Source organism: Labeo rohita, chromosome 5 (assembly GCF_022985175.1).
Source record: "Labeo rohita strain BAU-BD-2019 chromosome 5, IGBB_LRoh.1.0, whole genome shotgun sequence".
Classification (NCBI taxonomy): Eukaryota; Metazoa; Chordata; class Actinopteri; order Cypriniformes; family Cyprinidae; genus Labeo; species Labeo rohita.
This window is the reverse complement of record NC_066873.1, coordinates 4147888-4168059: the sequence shown is the minus strand read 5'-3', so window position 1 is coordinate 4168059 and position 20172 is coordinate 4147888. Positions and strand designations below refer to the sequence as shown.

Below are 20172 nucleotides of genomic sequence, written 5' to 3'. Positions count from 1 at the left end.
CACTCAATATTATGCAGTGCTCACATATTGCAGTCTGTAAAAATGTGCCTTTTGTATTAAACTGTTACCCATGTGGTGATGCAAAGAAATAATGTAAACAGAACAGAGTGAGTCCAAATTTGGATGAGCTTACAGCTGAAAATGTTTTCATTTTCTGGGCTCACTCACCAGCATGGGACTGCATGTGCTCCAGGAGGTTGTTGTAGAACTGGAACTGAATTCCACAGGCTCCACACGTGTAGGTTTCTGGAACACAACGTCCAGTTTCTCTCAGAACACAGCAATGTTCTCATAACAGAGCGTAACCGCCTAGCCTCATATCAGAGCACTACATACAGCTAACACATTTAGGTCAGCGTCAGGCATTCAGGCTAAAGGTTTTTACTTAAAGGTTTTATCAAACCTGCAAGGTTTGAAAGCCATGCAAATGGCACAAAAATGGGCACGAGTGAGGTCAGTCATGATTTACAAAAAATTAAAAAAATAAAAATATGGACTATATGGAACATGAGAAGTGTGATATCAAGTGAAAATGTAAAAAAGTAAAACAGATTTCCAAAATACATACTCTGAGGGCTGGGACGGGAAGAATAGGCTCGGCTGTTCGGAGTTTCTGAAAGACAAATAATTCATATTTTTAACCATGAGTAAATTTCCACGCCTTTATAGGAAAGATTTCAAAATGAATACAAAGACACCAAAAAGCAGATTTCTAGGGCCTCTAAATAATCAACATGATTATGATCAAAACTACCCTAAAAAAACATGACACACACAATTTACTATATGCCTGATTTCGACTGATTTATACTCGTATATTATTTTAGGTTTAGTAAAGTACTAATCCTTTAGTGAAATTGAAAAACTTGAGAGTTATTTATTTTATTTTATTTTATTTTATAACAGTGAAATATTGAGTTTTGGCAATTTTTATTAAGTAAATATAAGGATAGCATTGGGAGTAATATTTCAAGATGAACACTTACTGGACTGAAATGACTTGGGTAAACCTGATTTTCCGTAAATAATAATTTTAGAAAAATCTGAGTATTAAATATGATCATTAAACTTGAGGAATGTTTATTTGATCTGTCAATCATCATTGTATTTCACAGCATTTTACTGAAATATGTCATTCGGAAACATACAGTGACAACTGATATTTATATGCATTTTGTGTAAACAGTCGAATGCAAGTTGATCCTACTGATTTACATTACAAACTAACAAAATGTCATCTTTTTGACAACATGCATATCAGCACCTGCACCAAAATTTCATATTTATCCTCAGTTTGGGCCTCTGCATAAAACTGAGCTGTTTTTATGGAATCTGAGTTCCACAGTCCCACTATACCATAATATATGAGCCATAAAAAGCTTGATACCCACAATGTATATTTAAACTTTGTAGATTTTATTTAAATATTAAAAAAAAAAAAAAAAAAAAAAAAAACACCTTTCATTTAAACAATGGATTTTTTTCTGATAATCATTGTGTATGTAAGGCTTTACATGTTTTTTTTTTTTTTTGCATTGGATACAAAATATAAAAGCAAGCCGCATCTGTAAACAAAGTGTGGGTAGACCGACCCTTGTCATCCCTTCTACAGGGAAATGGGAAGTTTTAACGTTTTGTTGTTATGTGTGTATGTGTTATTTTAAATCTTCCATTTGTGGGAACAGGCTGCATTTGCAGTGATTAGGTATAAATGGTGTGTACGAGTAGTGTTATTTTCTGTTCTAGAGCACTTTAAACTTCACTGCTGTGGTAAACTAGAGGCCATTCCAGCCTCATATTTCAACAATTCAAGCGCATGCTTAAATAAAAATCTCATTTTCTAGTTTGTAGCAAGATTTAGACCAAAGATTAGACCAGTCTGCCAAATAGTGTGCTGTCTTTTGTTCATTTAGTACATTTCTGTGTGGATGTTTTATGAATCTGCTGCAATGCAGTACAGCTTTGGCAAATGAAAGTTTGCGCAACACAAACTATATTGGACCGCACAGTGAACCCTCAGCCGGTTAAGCAAACAATGTTACTCAATTCACAATCGAAAGAGGTTACCCATTCATAAAAGAGGTCATTATAGATATAGAAAGCATTGAAATGCACCATAGAAAACAGCCTGTTTAATTTCGCTTGGAAAATGTAAAAACTAAATTATGACCGTTCTGAAGCAATCAACCTTGACTAACATTACACGAAAAAGAAAGTGTTGAATATATATATGCTCTTTAAGAGACATTGTAATATAAAAAAAAAAAAAAAAAAAAAAAAAAAAAAACACAACTCAAGAGTGAAGACACAGTTCAGTCCTAGCAGAGCACATTACTAAACAAAACAATCATTTTCCAGTAAAAGCATCTATACATCCTTAAACAAGATAAGCAGCAAAGATACGCTTGATTTAAAGGAACACAAATTTATTTTTCCCGTCATTTTTGGAGGTCGCTCCGCAGAGAGATGCTGCAGAGCTTTGATTATGACAGTAAAATATCACTGTGAGAAAAGGGCAAACACTTTACGAGATTCAAATATCAAAGGTGAATTTCAAAGATTTCAATGTCACTTACCACTCGAGTTCTGGGAATTGTTGATGTCGGCGCGGCTGGACTGGCCTGACGGGCTAGACATTTTCCCTTCCATTTTAAGGCCGTAATTTCCCTCTGCAAATGCAAAAATCAAAGCAGCTTAAATAATACATATCAGTCAAAGATAAAAAAATACTAAAATGCTCATTTTGTCCTTCTTAGTGCGTCACTCAAAACAAAACTGCCACTTTCCATGAATAGGAAAGACATGAGTTTGTAAAGCAAGTTCTCTTTGATTTATAGGAATTGTAAGTTGATGAATAACAAGCAACATATCTAATATATTACAATTGCATTTTTTGATTTTTATGTTTTGACAGTGCTTGATTTGTGGAAGGCTAATAAGAATGTGAATATTTTTTCCTGTCTTTTGCCTTTCACATTTCAGGATAGTATTTGAAGTTTTGGTGACTGTTTGTGTTCATGGTGCTATCAGCTACTGAGGCTTGTCAGATCATTGTTTTTCTTCACACCTAGAGTGATTAAGTCACATGGCAGTTACTGCTCAGGTGACTGGCTCAGACAAAAAAAAAAAAAAAAAAAAAAAAAAAAAAAAAAAAAGTTCAATGTCCAGAACAGAGTGCTCATTAACAAAGATGTCAGCGTACCAGACAAGCAAAAGCCATTGAGAATGGGAATGCTACCGGGGAACGTTCTCCAGGGACAGGATGTAGAAACCTTTGCACAGATTTCCATCAAAAAGTGTGCATAAGCTCAACGAGCTTGTGCAAAATTCCCTATAAATTTCAGTCTGTGGAAGATCTTTACACTTTATTCTTTAAAATGGTCTCTTTGCCCAAAACATGGGAGCTTAATGCCACCAAGACACAATGACAATTAAATGTAATGTAATTCCTTATCCAGTATCCTAGCTTTATTTTTTTTTTTTTTTCATAAAGGTAAACATTTAAAAACAAAAAAAACAAAACAAAACAAAACACGCATCTGGCATTGTGCACGCAACAATATAAAACGAAAAAGTAAAAATAATATCCTTCAGACCAGACAATGGACCATTTGACCACAGTCCAGCAGTATCTGCCATTATATCGCCAATGGTTGCCAAGCCATTTTTGTAGCAGAGCCAAGTGTGCAATGCATATTGATCATTATTCATGTGAAAATATTGGCTTTGCACTCTGAACTGATTTTTGCAACTTATAACACAATTCAAAAAGGAATTATCTTTAGCAAAGCAATCTGCACTGTCATTACAAAATAAAGCGCTCCAAAATCAGCGTTGCCTTTACCGATACGCTTATATCATTACATAATTCCTGAATAATTAGAGCTGAACTTCACTCATTAGAGTGGCAGATTTAATCGAAATGGGTGCATCAAAAGCGAAATCATTTAAAATCATTCCGTTTACTTTCCGTTTGTTTATTGCTTAAATATGTGTATGTTTGCATGGAAAATGCTATATACACAGATATTTTAGACCCTAGCTTTCAAGCCCAGTTTGGTACTTTATTCATGGAAAGTGCCAGCTAACCAAATACAACAATAACGGTAACATATTTTGACAGTAATGCTGTTGGGCACGACTATTCCAACAGTAGAGATTTAACAAAAAATGCAAAAGATTAATCGTCCAACATTTCTCATTGCCAATTAATCATAAGCATCCACAATTACTCATTAAAAAAAAACATGCTTTATTACCAATCAACCATCTCACATCTCCCTGCAAAACCACGACTCTCTAAAAATTCTACAGCTCATTTAGAATAATCAGTCATTTTGAAACAAATTGAAATTTAATTCTGGTAGCGTTGCTACAGTCTCTCTGACCCATTTCTATATTTTCACCATACTTTAAATAGCTTTCAATGTCAAACTCCTCTGCATATCCTCAATGCAGGACTAAGAGATAAATGAGAGGAGAGACGAAGGACGAAGATAATAAGAAAGACTTTACAGTGAACACCTCAGCAGAGCGCAATAACAATTTGAGATCCTGTACGGTTTATTGCAGCCAGATTGGGAGGTTTTACAACAGAAATTATGATCTTGGTATATTAAGTTACATAGTAGTTTTGTGAACAGGCTTCCGCCATCTCCATATTTAATGTTTAGAGCTTCCTTTACTGTGAGTGTATAATCTGTAACTTCTACACACCTCTATTCATCTGTCAGCAGAAAACGGCCATAAACAACACAAAACGCTGGTAATGAAGTGAGGACTTACTCATTGGAGCGTGAAGAGCCACATGCTCCTGATAGGGGTTGAAGTATTTGTACTGTTTTCCACAATACTCACACGTGTAGCTTCCCGTTTCTACAAAAATCAAAATACAGCAATTAGTCAGCACGCAATTAGTAGTCAAAAACGCATTACCGCTGATAAACATTGATTCATTTTTGCACTTGAAGATTTATTAGTATCAGATTTCTGGTTCTTAATGACTCGCTCTCAAGTTTGTCCATACAATTCAAATCTAGATGCCACTGTAGCAAAAAAAAAAAAAAAAAAAAAAAAAAAAAAAGAAATGTATTCATGAGTTACAGGGCAGAATTTTATTTTTTTTTTTTTTGGTTACCTCTTCATTTAAGGCAGTGCTTCTCCACCAAGGGGTCATGATTTATAGAAAGACAAGATAAGCATTCAAATAAGCTAAACCAACCAGTATACTTCTTATTTAAATTCACCCCTTCAGCAATATTTTTCCTTTGAAGAACCAGGGTTCCCACTTTCCTGGAAAACATGGATATATGAAGTACCCCAATTTTAAAAGTGTGATTTTTACACCTGACAAAAGTCATTAATTTTTTTTTTTTTTTTTTTTTTTTTTTATAAAGAGTCAAAAAGGTTGAGAACCCCTACTTTAAGCTTCAATTTCACAACCAGCTTCTTACATTCCTTTTATTTTCAACGTAATTGTGGCATCTTTATCACTCAAGCAGCAAATCAATTTTATTGGCTGATTGTGCTTAAGCTCCACCCTTACAGGTGTGTATCTTGCCTGCATAAGCGGGGATCAATGTCATTTTAATCAGCATTAACGTCCATCAGAAATAGAACTGAAAGCAGGGAGTTTGCTATGAGTGCCCTCTGATTGCTCCACCTTGTGCAGAGGATTCTCATTTGCAACCATACAACAATAGTTAAATTGCGACCACAGAGACAAATAATCTGATCATAATGGTGCAGAGGCCCAGTTATACGCACACTGGGACTTGAGCAGTATCCGACAATTCATTTGGATGATTCTTTTTGGTCTTCAGAAGTAGGGCTGGCCGATATGGCCAAAAATATTATGACTATGTTTTTTTCATTTCAATTGATATTGATATTCATTTGCCATTAATGGGGAAGAAATGCTTTCCACGTGTTTGTTAGATCTTAAGAATGAATGCAAACATAACTTGTTTATTCAGAATTCCAACGGGTAAGATACCTTTTAATTTAGGACCTCATGAAATTTCATTTCCCCTTGTGTTTTCCGTTTTATTTGATCTGGATTCTGTTTTTTATGATTTAATATAAATTTATTATCAAAAATTGTGTTTAATGAAATGATACAATAAAGCTTAAATTGTAATAAAATCAGCTTATTAAGAAAACGATGTATTTCAGATGCTGCACAACAAAACTGTATAATTTAAAACATGGATGAAAAAATATCTTGGTTGTATGACATTCCTAATTTAATTATTACTACTTCGAGAATTACTTTGTATACAATAGTAAAATATTTCTATCAGAATTTCTTTCATAATTAAACTAGACTTTTATTTTGATGTTTTCAAAACAGTTTCACTGTGTATTTGATGACAGTTTTTCTCAAATGAAACAGTGAAATACTGGTAAAGTAAAAATACCAGTAGCATCCCATGTCTTTGTGTTTGTGTAGTAGACAAAACCAAAGTCCCTTTGAAGGAACTTCTGTATTGCTGTTCACTAAACCAATGCGCATAGTGCACATCTCAGGACAGTGACTGATTCTAAGGCTTTTCTAATCCATATTGAGCAAAAATGTCCAGAACTCGTCATCATATTGACACATTTTATTGCAATCTCAATATTGTTTCTCACCGAGCCCTATTCAGAAGTCATCACCCCTTTATGGAGGTCCAATAATGTCAGCTGCTGCCTAGAGGTTTGCAATATTTATCATCTGTAATAATATTGAAATTGTTGTTTTAATAGTATTCGAGCAGACAATAGAGTATACTCGTATAAGTTGAATGTCCAAAAGCACTCACTGCATGATAAAGCCTGTTAGAATGCCTCTATAATTCAAGCTATAGGAGCAAAAAATCCTTGAATGTGTTTTTGCTTTTTACTGTTATATAAGTCAAGTAATACCACACAAGCAACAGAACAGTTTTCCGGATTATTAGCATGTGAGCACAATTGCAAATGTGCTATTAATTTTATACAACAGTTCAACAAATGAGAAATTAAAATGTGTGTGTGTGTGTGTTTTTTTTTTTTTTTTTTTTCCGGTTTCACCAACAAAATAACTCCTAATAATATTTGGATCAGAACATTAGTTTGTCTCAGAGCAACACTGCTGCATTTCATTCCTGAAAGAATCTGTTTTTAACAAATCATTTGAGTCAATGATTCAATGATCCATTCATAAGGACAGTCACTTGCATTCTAAATGAATCAGCCATTTTGAACAAATCATTTGAATGAATGATTCAATAAATCACTCATTAAAACAGGGACCTGCTACCACCTACTGCTGGTTTTATTGTCGTATTTATTTATCCATGACAGGCTTTAACCAGCCAAGATACCAGCACAAAATCACATTCAACAAAATATAGTTTAATTATCGTCATCAAAAACAATCCCCAAATATAATTTTTGTCAATATCGCACACGCCTACTCCTTAAACATCATAAAAGTGACCGATTTGAAACAATAAACAACTAAAATAATCATTTTAAAAACTCTTACTTGGTCCCATTTTCTGGTAGGATTCAGTCTCCTCTTTAAGATCTTCTACTGGTATCACATGGTCATACGGATCTGGACAACACAACAACAAGACGATGCAAAATTAGTGAAGGTAAGCCTTTTAATCTTAAAGCACAGTTGGAGTGTCAATCTTGTATTCAAGACCCATCAAGGTGACATAAAATCACTGGTTCTTTCAGTGTGGGTCTTAATAATGATTTCATGTCATTAATGATAGCAATGTTATAACCTTGTATTTGTCATTACAAATAGTAGAACAGTATTTACAAAGTAGTAGTGGAAGGGATTTTCAGATGAGGCTTTTATGAGGAGGATTCGAGGGCATAATATATCAATAGCTCCTCAAACACCATCTTAGAAAATTCATCTTTCATGAAAATGTCACCGGTTTTATTGCCGCTGGAGTTACAACCCATGCTTCATTTGTGAAAGAAAAAAAAAAAAAAAAAATCAACTTGTCCTTTATGATTAGTAATAAATGTCAAGATGTTTATACATATTAACCATCAGCTTTTATGGGGAAAATGTTTTGTAGGATCAAGAAGCAAACTGAGATTTTTTTGTTTTTGTTTTTCTAATGTTCATTAGAAACTTTTTGGTCAAAGTTCAATTGACAAAGTAAAAACATAGCTTGATTCATATTTTCCTCTATAAATTAAAGCATTTTTCTCCTACAAATACTTCACTTTTTTTTCAAAATATCATGTTGATCAATTGAACATCTTTCAATTGAAATGTAGTCTGGAGATCAGACTAAATATAAAATGCATAAAAATCAATCAGCTTAAATTAGCTGCGGTCTGCAATCTTCAAAATCCATTATAAATGTGCAATTTTGTAAACCTTGGATTTTGTCAATGGCAAAAAAGGTACATGTATAAATACAGTATTACTCAATAGTTAATTGTATATTGCCCATAAATTAAAGAAAAAAAAAAAAAAGGCACTTGATCCTAGTACACTGACCAAAATTATAAACCAACACTTTTGTTTTTCATGAGCTGAACTCAAAGATTCTAAGATTTTTTCTATGTACACAAAAGGCCTATTTCTCTCAAATATTGTTCACAAATCTGTCTAAATCTGTGTTAGTGAGCACTTCTCTTTTGCCGAGATAATCCATCCACCTCACAGGTGTGGCATATCAAGATGCTGATTAGACAGCATGATTATTGCACAGGTGTGCCTTAGGCTGACCGCAATAAAAGGCCACTCTAAAATGTGCAATTTTACTGTTTTGGGGAGGTCCGGGGGTGGTCCGAAAACCAGTCAGTATCTGGTGTGAACAGCATTGCACGCAGTGCAACACATCTCCTTTGCACAGAGTTGATCAGGTTGTTGATTGTGGCCTGTGGAATGTTGGTCCACTCCTCTTCAATGGCTGCGCAAAGTTGCTGGATTTTGGCAGGAACCGGAACACGCTGTTGTATACGTCGATCCAGAGCATCGCAAACATGTCTAGTGAGTATGCTGGCCATGCAAGAACTGGGATGTTTTCAGCTTCCAGGAATTGTGTACAGATCCGTGCTGTGTGATAAAACTGCACATTTTAGAGTGGCCTTTTATTGTGGGCAGCCTAAGGCACACCTGTGCAGTAATCATGCTGTCTAATCAGCATCTTGATATGCCACACCTGTGAGGTGGATGGATTATGTCGGCAAAGGAGAAGTGCTCACTAACACAGATTTAGACAGATATGTGAACAATATTTGAGAGAAATGGGCCTCGTGTACATCGAAAAAGTCTTAGATCTTTGAGTTCAGCTCATGAAAAATGGGGGCAAATACAAAAATGTTGCGTTTATAATTTTGGTCAGTGTAGTAATGTATTTTTTGAAACGAGGGGCAAGTGTTATAATATTTATAATTTTTGATCTAGCATACGCATAAAAGTAGTAATAGGAGACCCATTTATTTGTGAAAAGTGCCTTGAAACATTAAGTGATTTAAATGAAGACTTGTGATTGACTGAACAGCAACCATGTATTACTGACTCACCATCAACTGCATGGAGGTCTCTGTGCTCTTGAAAACAGCTGTAGTACTTGTATTTTTTCCCACATACGTCACATGTATAGCGGAAAGAACCTGAATTAGAAAACAAAGACTTGTATGAACAGAAACTTAATATAACATTATGTGACGAGATGTTAGGAAGAACTAATTTTACAAAGTTTTACCCACTTAAAATAGAAAACTCCAGGACAATTACACAAAAATCTGTCCCATGAATAAATGCTACTCACTATTGATTCCCAGAGATGCTCCTTCTCCAGAAGCAGCAGCCTCAGTCTCTGAACAGCAAGAAACCACACAAAATACAGACAAATATATAAACTGGCAATGAAAAAATGTCAAATTTCATGTTTTTTTTCTGGTTACGATTTGGATTTCAGTTCCTCAATTATTCCATTCCAGTACAGCACTTTTAAGGAAGCATTACCTAAACTACACTTCCATTCAAAGGTTTTTGAAATTATATTTTAATGTTATTGAAAGAGATCCATGCTTCACTAAACAATAATACCCTCCGCTTTATCAACTCTAATCTGATGGTCTGTCAACTAAACGTCGAGGCATTTTATTTTCTATGCATTTTATGAGGTTTTATATGATTTATAAAAACATAAATTTGCAATTTTGCAGACTTCAAATTGTGTCAGTCAAACACATTTTGGACATGTTTTAAAACAGTACCATTCATAAACTACATTAAAGGGAGAAAAAACAGTTTGTTGATCTGGGTAATAATTTAATTAATGTTTTTTGAAATGTGGGAAAAAGTAAAGCAGTGACTGTGTAATATTTTATTTTTAGTAATGGGAGATGTGCGTGTTTGTGCCTTGAAACACGTATTTAAGGTTCAAGATCTTAGAACCAGGATAACTAACTCAGAGTCATTTGTTTCCAAATCTGATGTTTGGTATTGCATGTAACCAGTCAAGACAATGCAATGGAAAGATGTGTTGTCTGTTTACTGTCCTCATATTATTCCAATTTGCCCCATCACAACCAACAAGCTAAAAGAATTCCATTTGTTGTTCTGAATATGAACTGATTTATGAGATCTTACAACCATCCCATTCAGATTCAACAGTTCAAGAGCAGGACACACCTGTGTGAGCTCGGACGTGCGTCTGAAAGCAGTTGTAGTACTTGTACTTTTTGCCACATACTCCACAAATGTAAGAGCCTGTAAGAGAGAGGACAGTGTTAGTAAGGTGTTAGTGTTAGTAAGGTGCATTGCAGTGTGTAATTACATTTTCAGGCAGCAAACATGCTTTACAGTTTAACATAAGCCTGGTGTCAACCACCAATGAAAATGGGTGGGATTTTATGATTAGCCCTTCCTCACAAACACAAAACAGAAGATAAAGTGATAAAGGAGGTGGAGACTTGAACTTGACAACATAGCACATGGAAAGTGTCCTCCCCCTATTTAGGACTGACATTTCACCACAAAATTCATATTTTTTGGGGCAGGTAATACATTGTTTATTCACCGAATTACTATAACTACTACCAAACTACTACTAAAACAAACAAACATTAATGGAATCAAGTTCATATTAGTAGAATATCATTAAAGGGGAAGGCAAATTTATCCTCATAACACAAGCAGTAAAAAGGTAAAGTTCTATTTGTTAATAAAAAATGAACTAACAGTGAACAATACTAACAGCATTCATTAATCTTAGTTCAATTACATTTTAAATTACATTTTCATTCATTAACATTAACAAAGATTAATAAATGCTGTAAAACATGGATTGCTCGTTCTTAGTTAATTTTTGCTAATGACTGTTACTAGTCTGACTGTATAACACGTTACTGAATGTGTTGATGTGGTTAGAAAAACATCTAGAGTAACAGTATAGTAGAATTTAGCATTTCACACTATTTAGTGAGCAAGTTTTATTTATTTATTTATTTATTTATAAGAAATGTAAGAAATCTCTTCTCACCAAAACTGCATTTATTTTATTATTTTATGAAAAGTAAGCTTTGATAACAGGAATAGGTTACATTTTACAATATATTAACCCTTTAAGACCTAAAGGGATTTTTAGAGTTGTTTATTTATTTATGTATCACACACAAAAGTAATGACTCATAACTCAAAAACCATAGCAAGGAGAGTCAAATGGTAGTGATCATTTGATAAAAACCTTTTAGATTTTTATAAAATTGATTTGCATTACATTTAGACATTCTCACGCTGAGAAACCGCAGAAAAAAAAAAAAAAAATACTGCTCAAGGGAAATTTCACTTATCGCTCTTATTTGATATGAAATACCTCAGGAAGGAAATAAAGTTGGGGGGGGAATTTTTTTTTTTGTTTAAGTTCCCCTACATGTGAACTTAATCTAATTCATACTTTGTGTTGACAGCTAAAAGTAATCAAAAGTTGGAACCAAGGTACTGTTTTTGTTTAGCCCTTGACACTCAGAAGGCATTTTTAAAATGGTTGTTTTTTTGAGTGCCATACGCAAAAGTAAGTCATAACTCCAAAACTATAACAAGAAGAGTCAAATTGTAGGTATCATTTGACAGAAAGCATTTTAGATGTTTAGACACACATCTGGACATTCTCATGCTGAGAAACTACTGATGAAAGACACACACACAAAAAAAAAAATTAAAATTAAAAAAATTAAAAATAGAGTGCGCTCAAGGGAAATTTCACATATCTTTCTTATTTGACATGCAATAACTCAGGAAGGAAATTAAGGTAGGGGGAACTTCGGTGAAGTTCCCCTACATGTGAACTGCATCTGGATCAAATTTTGTAGTTATAGACTCCAAGATGCATTGGTAGAGCTTCTTAACGTTTATTAAGATCAAAGTGCAGTTCGTCTGTGCGCACCACCCAATTGGTTCGTTGCCTTGCCCAAATATAGAGGTAGGTCTGGAGTTGCTAGACATGACTTCAATAAAGCTTTCAAAATACAGCTCTGGAAAAAATTAAGAGACCACTGCAAAATTATCAGTTTCCAAATAAACACATTTCCATTTAGAGCACTTATTCGCAGAAAATTAAAACTGGTCAAAAAAAAAAAAAAAAAAAAAAAAAAACCCTGTGTTTTCAGACCTCAAATAAAGCAAAGAAAACAAGTTGCTTCAACTTGGGAAGATTTCAGAAATCAATATTCGGTGGAATAAACCTGATTTTCAGTTACAGCTTTTAATGCATCTTGGCATGCTCTCAAACGGTCTTTTACATTTTGACTTTATGCCACTCCTGGTGCAAAAATTCAAGCAGGTTGTCTTTGTTTGATGGCTTGTGATCAAAAGGAAGATGGATGGTCACATTCCAGAGGTTTTCAATGGGGATCAGGTCTGAAGATTGGGCTCGCAATGACAGGATCATTGCGATCTACATTGATTTATGGGGCAGCCGTGGCCTAATGGTTAGGGAGTCGCGCTTGTAACCAAAAGGTGGCAGGTTCGAGTCCCATGTCCAGCAGGGATTGAATTGAATGAGTGAATAACCACCCTCAATACCATGACTTCCAAATAAACACATTTCCTGAGGTGAGGTGAGGTGAGTCCCTTGAGCAAGGCACCAAACCCCCAACTGCTCCCCGGGCGCCGCAGTGATAGCAGTATGGCTGCCCACTGCTCCGGGTGTGTGTGCATGTGTTTGTTCACTACTCACTACTGTGCGTGTGCACTTGGATGGGTTAAATGCAGAGCACAAATTCTGAGTATGGGTCACCATACTTGGTCACACGTCATTTCCTTTCCCATTTTCCTTCCTTTACAGTAGCCAACATTTGAAGTGGATCAAAACCTTTCATCAAAGTGGTTCTAAACCCAAAACAATACCTATTCTGGTCTTAGGACAACTTTAAAATCACTTTTTTTGATCCACTTCAAATGTTGACTACTGTAGTGCTCCTCCATCCACATCTTGATTGACCTGGCTGTGTGGCATGAAGCATGGTCCTGCTGTAAAAGCCAGTCCTCAATGTTGGCGTTGTTTTTTTTTTTTTGTTTTGTTTTTTTCCCCAGGACAACCTTGTACGTAGTTTATTCCATGTGCCCTTCGCAAAGACAAATGCACCCGATTCCATCCTTGCTGAAGCACCCACAGATCATCACCAATCCTCCACCAAGCTTCATAGTAGGTGCAAGACACTGTGGCTTGTAGATGTGTTAGATGGCCAGCTGAGAAAGGACTCATCAGAGACAATGACCTTATTCCAGTCCTTTACAGCAGTTGTTCTCAATTCCAGTCCTGGGGTACCACTGCTCTACACATTTTGTATGTTGTCCTTATTTAACACACCTGATTCAGATCAACAGCTTGTTATGAGGGAGACTCATGAACTGTACTGAGTGTGTCAGATAAGAGAGACATATAAAATGTGCAGAGCAGTGGTACCCCAGGACTGGAATTGAGAACCCCTGCTCTACAGTACAATACTTATGGTCTTTTGTAGCTCAGTTGATGTCAATATACGGTTGCTGAGAGACATTCAAATGACTTGGTGGTCATCTCAGCCAGTGGAGATTCGTTTTTGCCCTCTGCTGGTCTGTAGCTTTGTTGTTCCCAATGTCTGAAGCCTGACCTTTCTTATGAACTGTTGTCTTTGAAATTTTAAGGATGGAAGCAACATGATGCTCACTGTATCCCTCTACCAGTAAAGCCAGAACTGAACTCTTCTTTACCTCGCTCAAAACATCTTTTCAACTTTTCTGGCTTGGACAATAGTGATTATTTGATTCTGATTAGGGCTGCATGATTAATCGAAGGTGACTGTCATGCGCATTTTTTCCAGTGAAGCCTGTTGTGTAATCAGTAGTAAATCTCCAGCAGGTGCTTTCAAATGGAGCAGCATTTAGTACACAGAGCCGTAGTTCACTAAAAAGCTACACTATATCGTGTTCATTATTGCAGATGATTTAATCATGATAATTCACGATAATTCACGATAATGACAGCTGTTTGCGTAGCTTCTCAGAGCTCCCTCTGGCCTTCAGATTGAGATTTACTGCTGATCACAGAACCGTGCTTCACTGAAAGATACGAACGACAATTGCAGCTTTTGATTAATCGCGATTTCATTTCGATTTATCGTGCAGCCCTACTTCTGATTAATTTGAGGTACTACTAGAACTGTTTTTGCCATCCAGCTGGTCCTATTGCAAGAGGATAGATGATGAGCACAGCTCAAAGTGGTTTTTACAGTTTTCTTCGTTAAATGAGGTTTGGTTGAAGTGATCACCTAATCAATAATTCATTAAGCAAAATGAGGTGTGCCTGTGATGAAATTCAACAGATACTGGAATGAAATGGCTGCCGTACATCTAGAGATGCTGATTTAAGAAAAAAAAAAAATGGAGTGATTTCTTAATTCTTTTCAGAAATGTATTTGCAGCGACACTGGAAATTATATCTTTACATTATGGTAAATTTGGCAAAAACATGACATATGCCGCATCCATATATTATTTACAGTATGGGTCTGGGAGGGGTTTCATTTACAAAAACGTACTCAAGTTTAGTTAAAGAATAAAACAATTATGCTTGCCGAAAACCAGTCAGTATCTGGTGACCACCATTTTCCTCATGCAGTGCAACACATCTCCTTCGCTTGATCAGGTTGTTGATTGTGGCCTGTGGAATGTTGGTCCACTCCTCTTCAATGGCTGTGCGAAGTTGCTAAATATTGAAAGGAACTGGAACACGCTGTCATATACGCCGATCCAGAGCATCCCAAACATGCTCAATGGGTGACATGTCCGGTGAATATGTTGGTCATGCAAGAACTGGGATGTTTTCAGCTTGCAGGAACTGTGTACAGATACTTGCAACATGGGGCCGTCAATTATCATGCTGCAACATGAGGTGATGGTCATGGATGAATGGCACAACAATGGGCCTCAGGATCTCATCACGGTATCTCTGTGCATTCAAAATGCCATCAATAAAATGCACCTGTGTTCGTGGTCCATAACTTACACCTGCCCATACCATAACCCCACCGCCACCATGGGCCACTCGATCCACAACGTTGACATCAGCAAACCGCTCACCCACACGACGCCATACACGCTGTCTGCCATCTGCCCTGTACAGTGAAAACCGGGATTCATCCGTGAAGAGAACAGCTCTCCAAAGTGCCAGACACCATCGAATGTGAGCATTTGCCCACTCAAGTCGGTTACGATGACGAACTGCAGTCAGGTCAAGACCCCGATGAGCACGACGAGCATGCAGATGAGCTTCCCTGAGATGGTTTTTGACAGTTTTTGCAGAAATTCTTTGGTTATGCAAACCGATTGTTGCAGCAGCTGTCCGGGTGGCTGGTCTCAGACAATCTTGGAGGTGAAGATGCTGGATGTGGAGGTCCTGGGCTGGTGTGGTTACGCATGGTCGGCGGTTGTAAGGCCGGTTGGATATACTGCCATATTCCCTGAAACGCCTTTGGAGACGGCTTATGGTAGAGAAACGAACATTCAATTCATGGGTAACAGCTCTGGTGGACATTCCTGCAGTCAGCATGGCTACTGCACGGTCCCTCAAAACTTGTGACATCTGTGGCATTGTGTTGTGTGATAAAACTGCACAATTTAGAGTGGCCTTTTATTGCGGTCAGCCTAAGGCACACCTGTGCAATAATCATGCTGTCTAATCAGCATTTTGATATGCCACACCTGTGAGGTGGATGGATTATCTCGGCAAAGGAGAAGTGCTCACTAACACAGATTTAGACAGATTTGTGAACAGCATTTGAGAGAAATAGGCCTTTTGTGTACATAGAAAAAGTCTTAGATCTTGAAAATGGGGGCAAAAACAAAAGTGTTGCGTTTATAATTTTGGTCAGTGTATATGACATGACTGAGCTGCATGTTTTTTTTTTTTAACATATTACAGTACATAGTACAATAACATATTTCATAAACTATGATTTTTTATTTATTTTATTTAACTCAGCACTAGTTAGGAGTCAATGAAACGTTGTCGCAAATAAATATTTTTCTATAGAGCAGTACCATTGTGCGGACATTACACTTGTGTTGTTTGCAAATTTCTGATATTTTTGTCCTGCACCTGGGCCCTGTTTTGAGTTTGGGTATGTGCGCACCTTAGTTATATTTTGGATTTAAAATAGAAAACAGTCATTTTAATAGTAATAATATATCAATATTAGTGTTTTGACTGTGTTTTTGATGAATAAATACAGACTTGGTGAGCAGAAGAGACTTCTTTCAAAAAAGTAAATCCAATATTATATTTTTAAAAATCCGACCTTAATTATTCCAAAAGAACTGATTAAAAATCCGTAGTGCACGTGTAGCTTATGTACACATATGGCACCCATTAGCAGAATGTCTCATTACTAAACATGTTTCTGGAGCTGTACCTTGTGTTTGAGAGTTGCGAGAGCTTCCCAAAACCACGCAGATCTCAGCAGGAATGTTGCCATCACTCGCTTTACCGTTACTGGCCACAGACTCAACGGGGGACGCCACCTCTGTTTTTACGCTGACTGAGGGAAGCTTCGGGGACGTCGTTGGTACCGCCTGTGTGGCGCCGGCTTCTGTAGGGACTACGGCCGTGTCCTTCGGCTCCTGGCTGGGGTTCGGCACCTCCTGACAACTCATGACTCCAGGTCTGCTCAGCTACAGCTAAGGAAACTGCAAAAGACAAAAACAGAAGCGGGATTGTAAGTGCCCAGAGAGCTCAAATACTTCAAATTTTTTTTTTTTTTTTTACAAACAATGTATGTATGTATATATATATATATATATATATATATATATATATATATATATATATATATATATATATATATATATATATATATATATACACACACACACACACACACATACATACATACATATGTTTAAACATATACAATTTTTACACAGAGGCAGAGCTCCAGCAACTGTCTACACTAAAACTTCTTATCTTGTGAACTATATAGAAGAACTAGAACCAATCAAAACAAATTCAAAAACTCCACACAGCAGCCTAATTCAATTTAACGTTGAATTCAGTAATGCAGAGGAAGTGTTTTAAAAGCATACAGTATTTCCCTTCTGTGTGGGAGACATTCATAACAGTGCAGAAGAGCGGAGATTTGTTTAGGAGAATAACCATAACTATATATGCAACTCTCTGCAGAGGAATAAAATCAGCTTGATACATGCATCTGCAGTCTACAGAATGTTTGTGTGTGTGTGTGTGTGCGGAAGCATCTGTATCTATCAGGGGTGTTTTCTACAGAAGCCCTGCAACATTTAAAAAAAAAAAAAAAAAAAAAAAAAATCAGGTGGATTTTTTTTCTCCTTATATTATTCCTGAACCTAAGTCCAAAGATTTTTTTTTTTCTCACTGAAACTTTTTTTTCCTCTCTTTTAACAAAAAATATTTCCCCTTTAAAAACTTTTTCCCTCTTCAAAGCCTTTTCCCCTCACTTTTTCCCCTCATAAAGCAACACAACAGAGACAGAGACAGAGACAGAGACAGAGAGAGAGAGAGAGAGAGAGAGAGAGAGACAGACAGACAGACAGACAGACAGACAGACAGAGAGAGCGAGAGCGAAAGATGGCTTGCAGTTAGCTTGCAGTACCAACCCAGACCACCAAGTGCCACTAACATTTGGTACTGCATGCTAATTGTTAGCAAGCCATCATTTTTTTCCCTTTCTCTCTTCGTGTGTTGCCTCTTGGGGGAAGGGAGAGGGGAAAACACACACACACACGAAAGTCAGTTTAGAAAAGAGGGAAAAAAATTGTTTTGAACAAAAAAAAAAAAAAAAAGTTCTCTCTCTCTCTATATATATATATATATATATTTTTTTTTTTTTTTTTTTTTTTTTTTTTGAAGAGGAGGCACTAGAGGCAGTTCCTTCTTTGCAAAAAAAAAAACGAGAACCATCACAAAACATGAGATTGACTAATGCATATATAATGCAATTTTTCTTACGTAACGCAGTCCAATAGCAGATAAAGCTGCTTCCAGCATGACATGAATGTGAGGGGCAGGGTTAATTAAAGCTAAATGTAATTATATTTAACATAATATAATATAATATAATATAATGTAATATAAAAATATATACACACATATACACACACTTTTGTAAACTTTTTTTTTTTTCTTTTGCTTTTGAAAACTTATTTTCTCTTTTCATAGGCAGTAAGGCTATAGCCTAACTAAACCGTGCCTAACTACGACGGAAACCGTGTCTAGGTGATCACAATTTAATAAAAACTTAAGTTAGGTAAGTAAAGATTAATTGTAATGATTTCATTTCAAACAACGTAATAATAATATAGAGAAAGTGAGCAAAGAACACAGTATTAATATCTGAACCAGTAAACCACTGGTTCAATACAAAAAAAAAACAAACAAACAAAATAAAAAACTATAAAAATCAGCTACAATGGCATCTCGAGACTACAACAACACTGGTGAGAAGGGAACCAATTCTCAGAACAGGAGTCTATGCCTTTATCACACTATGATTGACTTATTACCGTGTGATAATACCATGATAGCGCACACGTGTCATGCCTGCAAACAGCTGAGTGAGTTAAACAAACTGGTGAAAATGAACAGACTAATTACAAAGAACTCAGCACTTTTGGTCACATACAAATAAGCTAGATAAGACCCTTCTTCCTCGGCTGAGATCGTTTACAACCGCATTTGGGATCATTTGAATCCGCAGTGAAACTGCATTTTGGAAGTTCAAAATCAGGCCATCATAGCAGTCCATTATATGGAGAAAAATGCTGAAATGTTTAACTCAAAAAACAGTTTCTTCACGGCTGAAGAAAAAAAAAAAAAAAACATGAACATCTTGGATGACAAAGGTGAGTACATTATCTGTACATTTTAGTTCTGGAAGTGGACTTCTCCTTTAAAGCTGCTGCTCTGTGGCTGTGATTAGTGTTTATGAAGGATCTGCTGACTAATGGTGACTGTTCAGAAGAACAGCCAAAAAAAAAAAAAAAACAGTTAGTATTATCAAATAAAAGAAACATTAATATTATTATTTGTATTATTGTACTTGGATTAATGTACTGTATTATTTTTAAAACAACATTAATGCAAAAAAAAAAAAAAAAACTAAATACTACAATAACAGCATATAAAATATAGAACTGGCCGCTTGTTGATAAAAAAAAACACACATTACTCAAGTAGATGAGCACAGATGTTTCTAGCTCAATTTAATAGTTCCCTTGACAAAAAGTGCCAGACAGCAATTCATAACACAATACAGGTATATGTTGCATTCTTAATGTGCTATAGAGTGCTATAGTGTATAATAGCACAAGTAAAATAGGATGATTTTCCACAAACCCCTTTCTCTTTCAAGTTAATTGATCACTACCTCGCAAAGTAAATTAGCTAAAATAAAGATAAATGCAACATCTCTTTTTAATTGATTAGATAATAAATAAGAAGCACATCAATATATGCAATTTTTTTTTTTTTAATGTATTAGATTTATACTTAATATAAATAGCAACTTGCTAATAATGCAATAATAGGATTACAAAATCAAGTTGTTCAAAACAACTGTCCATCTGTGTGTGCGATGTAATGCTGAATTTTTTTTTTAAAGAGTACATGGTGAATATAGCATGAATATGATATGAAATGTGATATA

The 20172-nt window shown here is 35.8% G+C and overlaps 1 protein-coding gene across 4 annotated transcripts in view; it reads right to left on the bottom strand.

The window, feature by feature from the left end:
* The window catches only part of znf618 (zinc finger protein 618), a 43385-nt gene that overhangs the window by 8943 nt on the left and 14270 nt on the right, over positions 1 to 20172 (bottom strand). For 3 of the 4 annotated variants that reach the window (XM_051110532.1, XM_051110535.1, XM_051110533.1), the window contains exons 3-11: positions 16906 to 17179; positions 10646 to 10723; positions 9777 to 9824; positions 9529 to 9618; positions 7511 to 7582; positions 4786 to 4875; positions 2577 to 2669; positions 569 to 613; positions 169 to 246 (exon numbers count right to left, since the gene is read on the bottom strand). In XM_051110532.1, coding sequence (XP_050966489.1) covers positions 169 to 246; positions 569 to 613; positions 2577 to 2669; positions 4786 to 4875; positions 7511 to 7582; positions 9529 to 9618; positions 9777 to 9824; positions 10646 to 10723; positions 16906 to 17146 — 835 coding nt within the window. In that variant the 5' untranslated portion in view covers positions 17147 to 17179. The remainder of the gene's footprint in view (positions 1 to 168; positions 247 to 568; positions 614 to 2576; positions 2670 to 4785; positions 4876 to 7510; positions 7583 to 9528; positions 9619 to 9776; positions 9825 to 10645; positions 10724 to 16905; positions 17180 to 20172) is intronic. The other variant, XM_051110536.1, reaches the window with a different exon arrangement.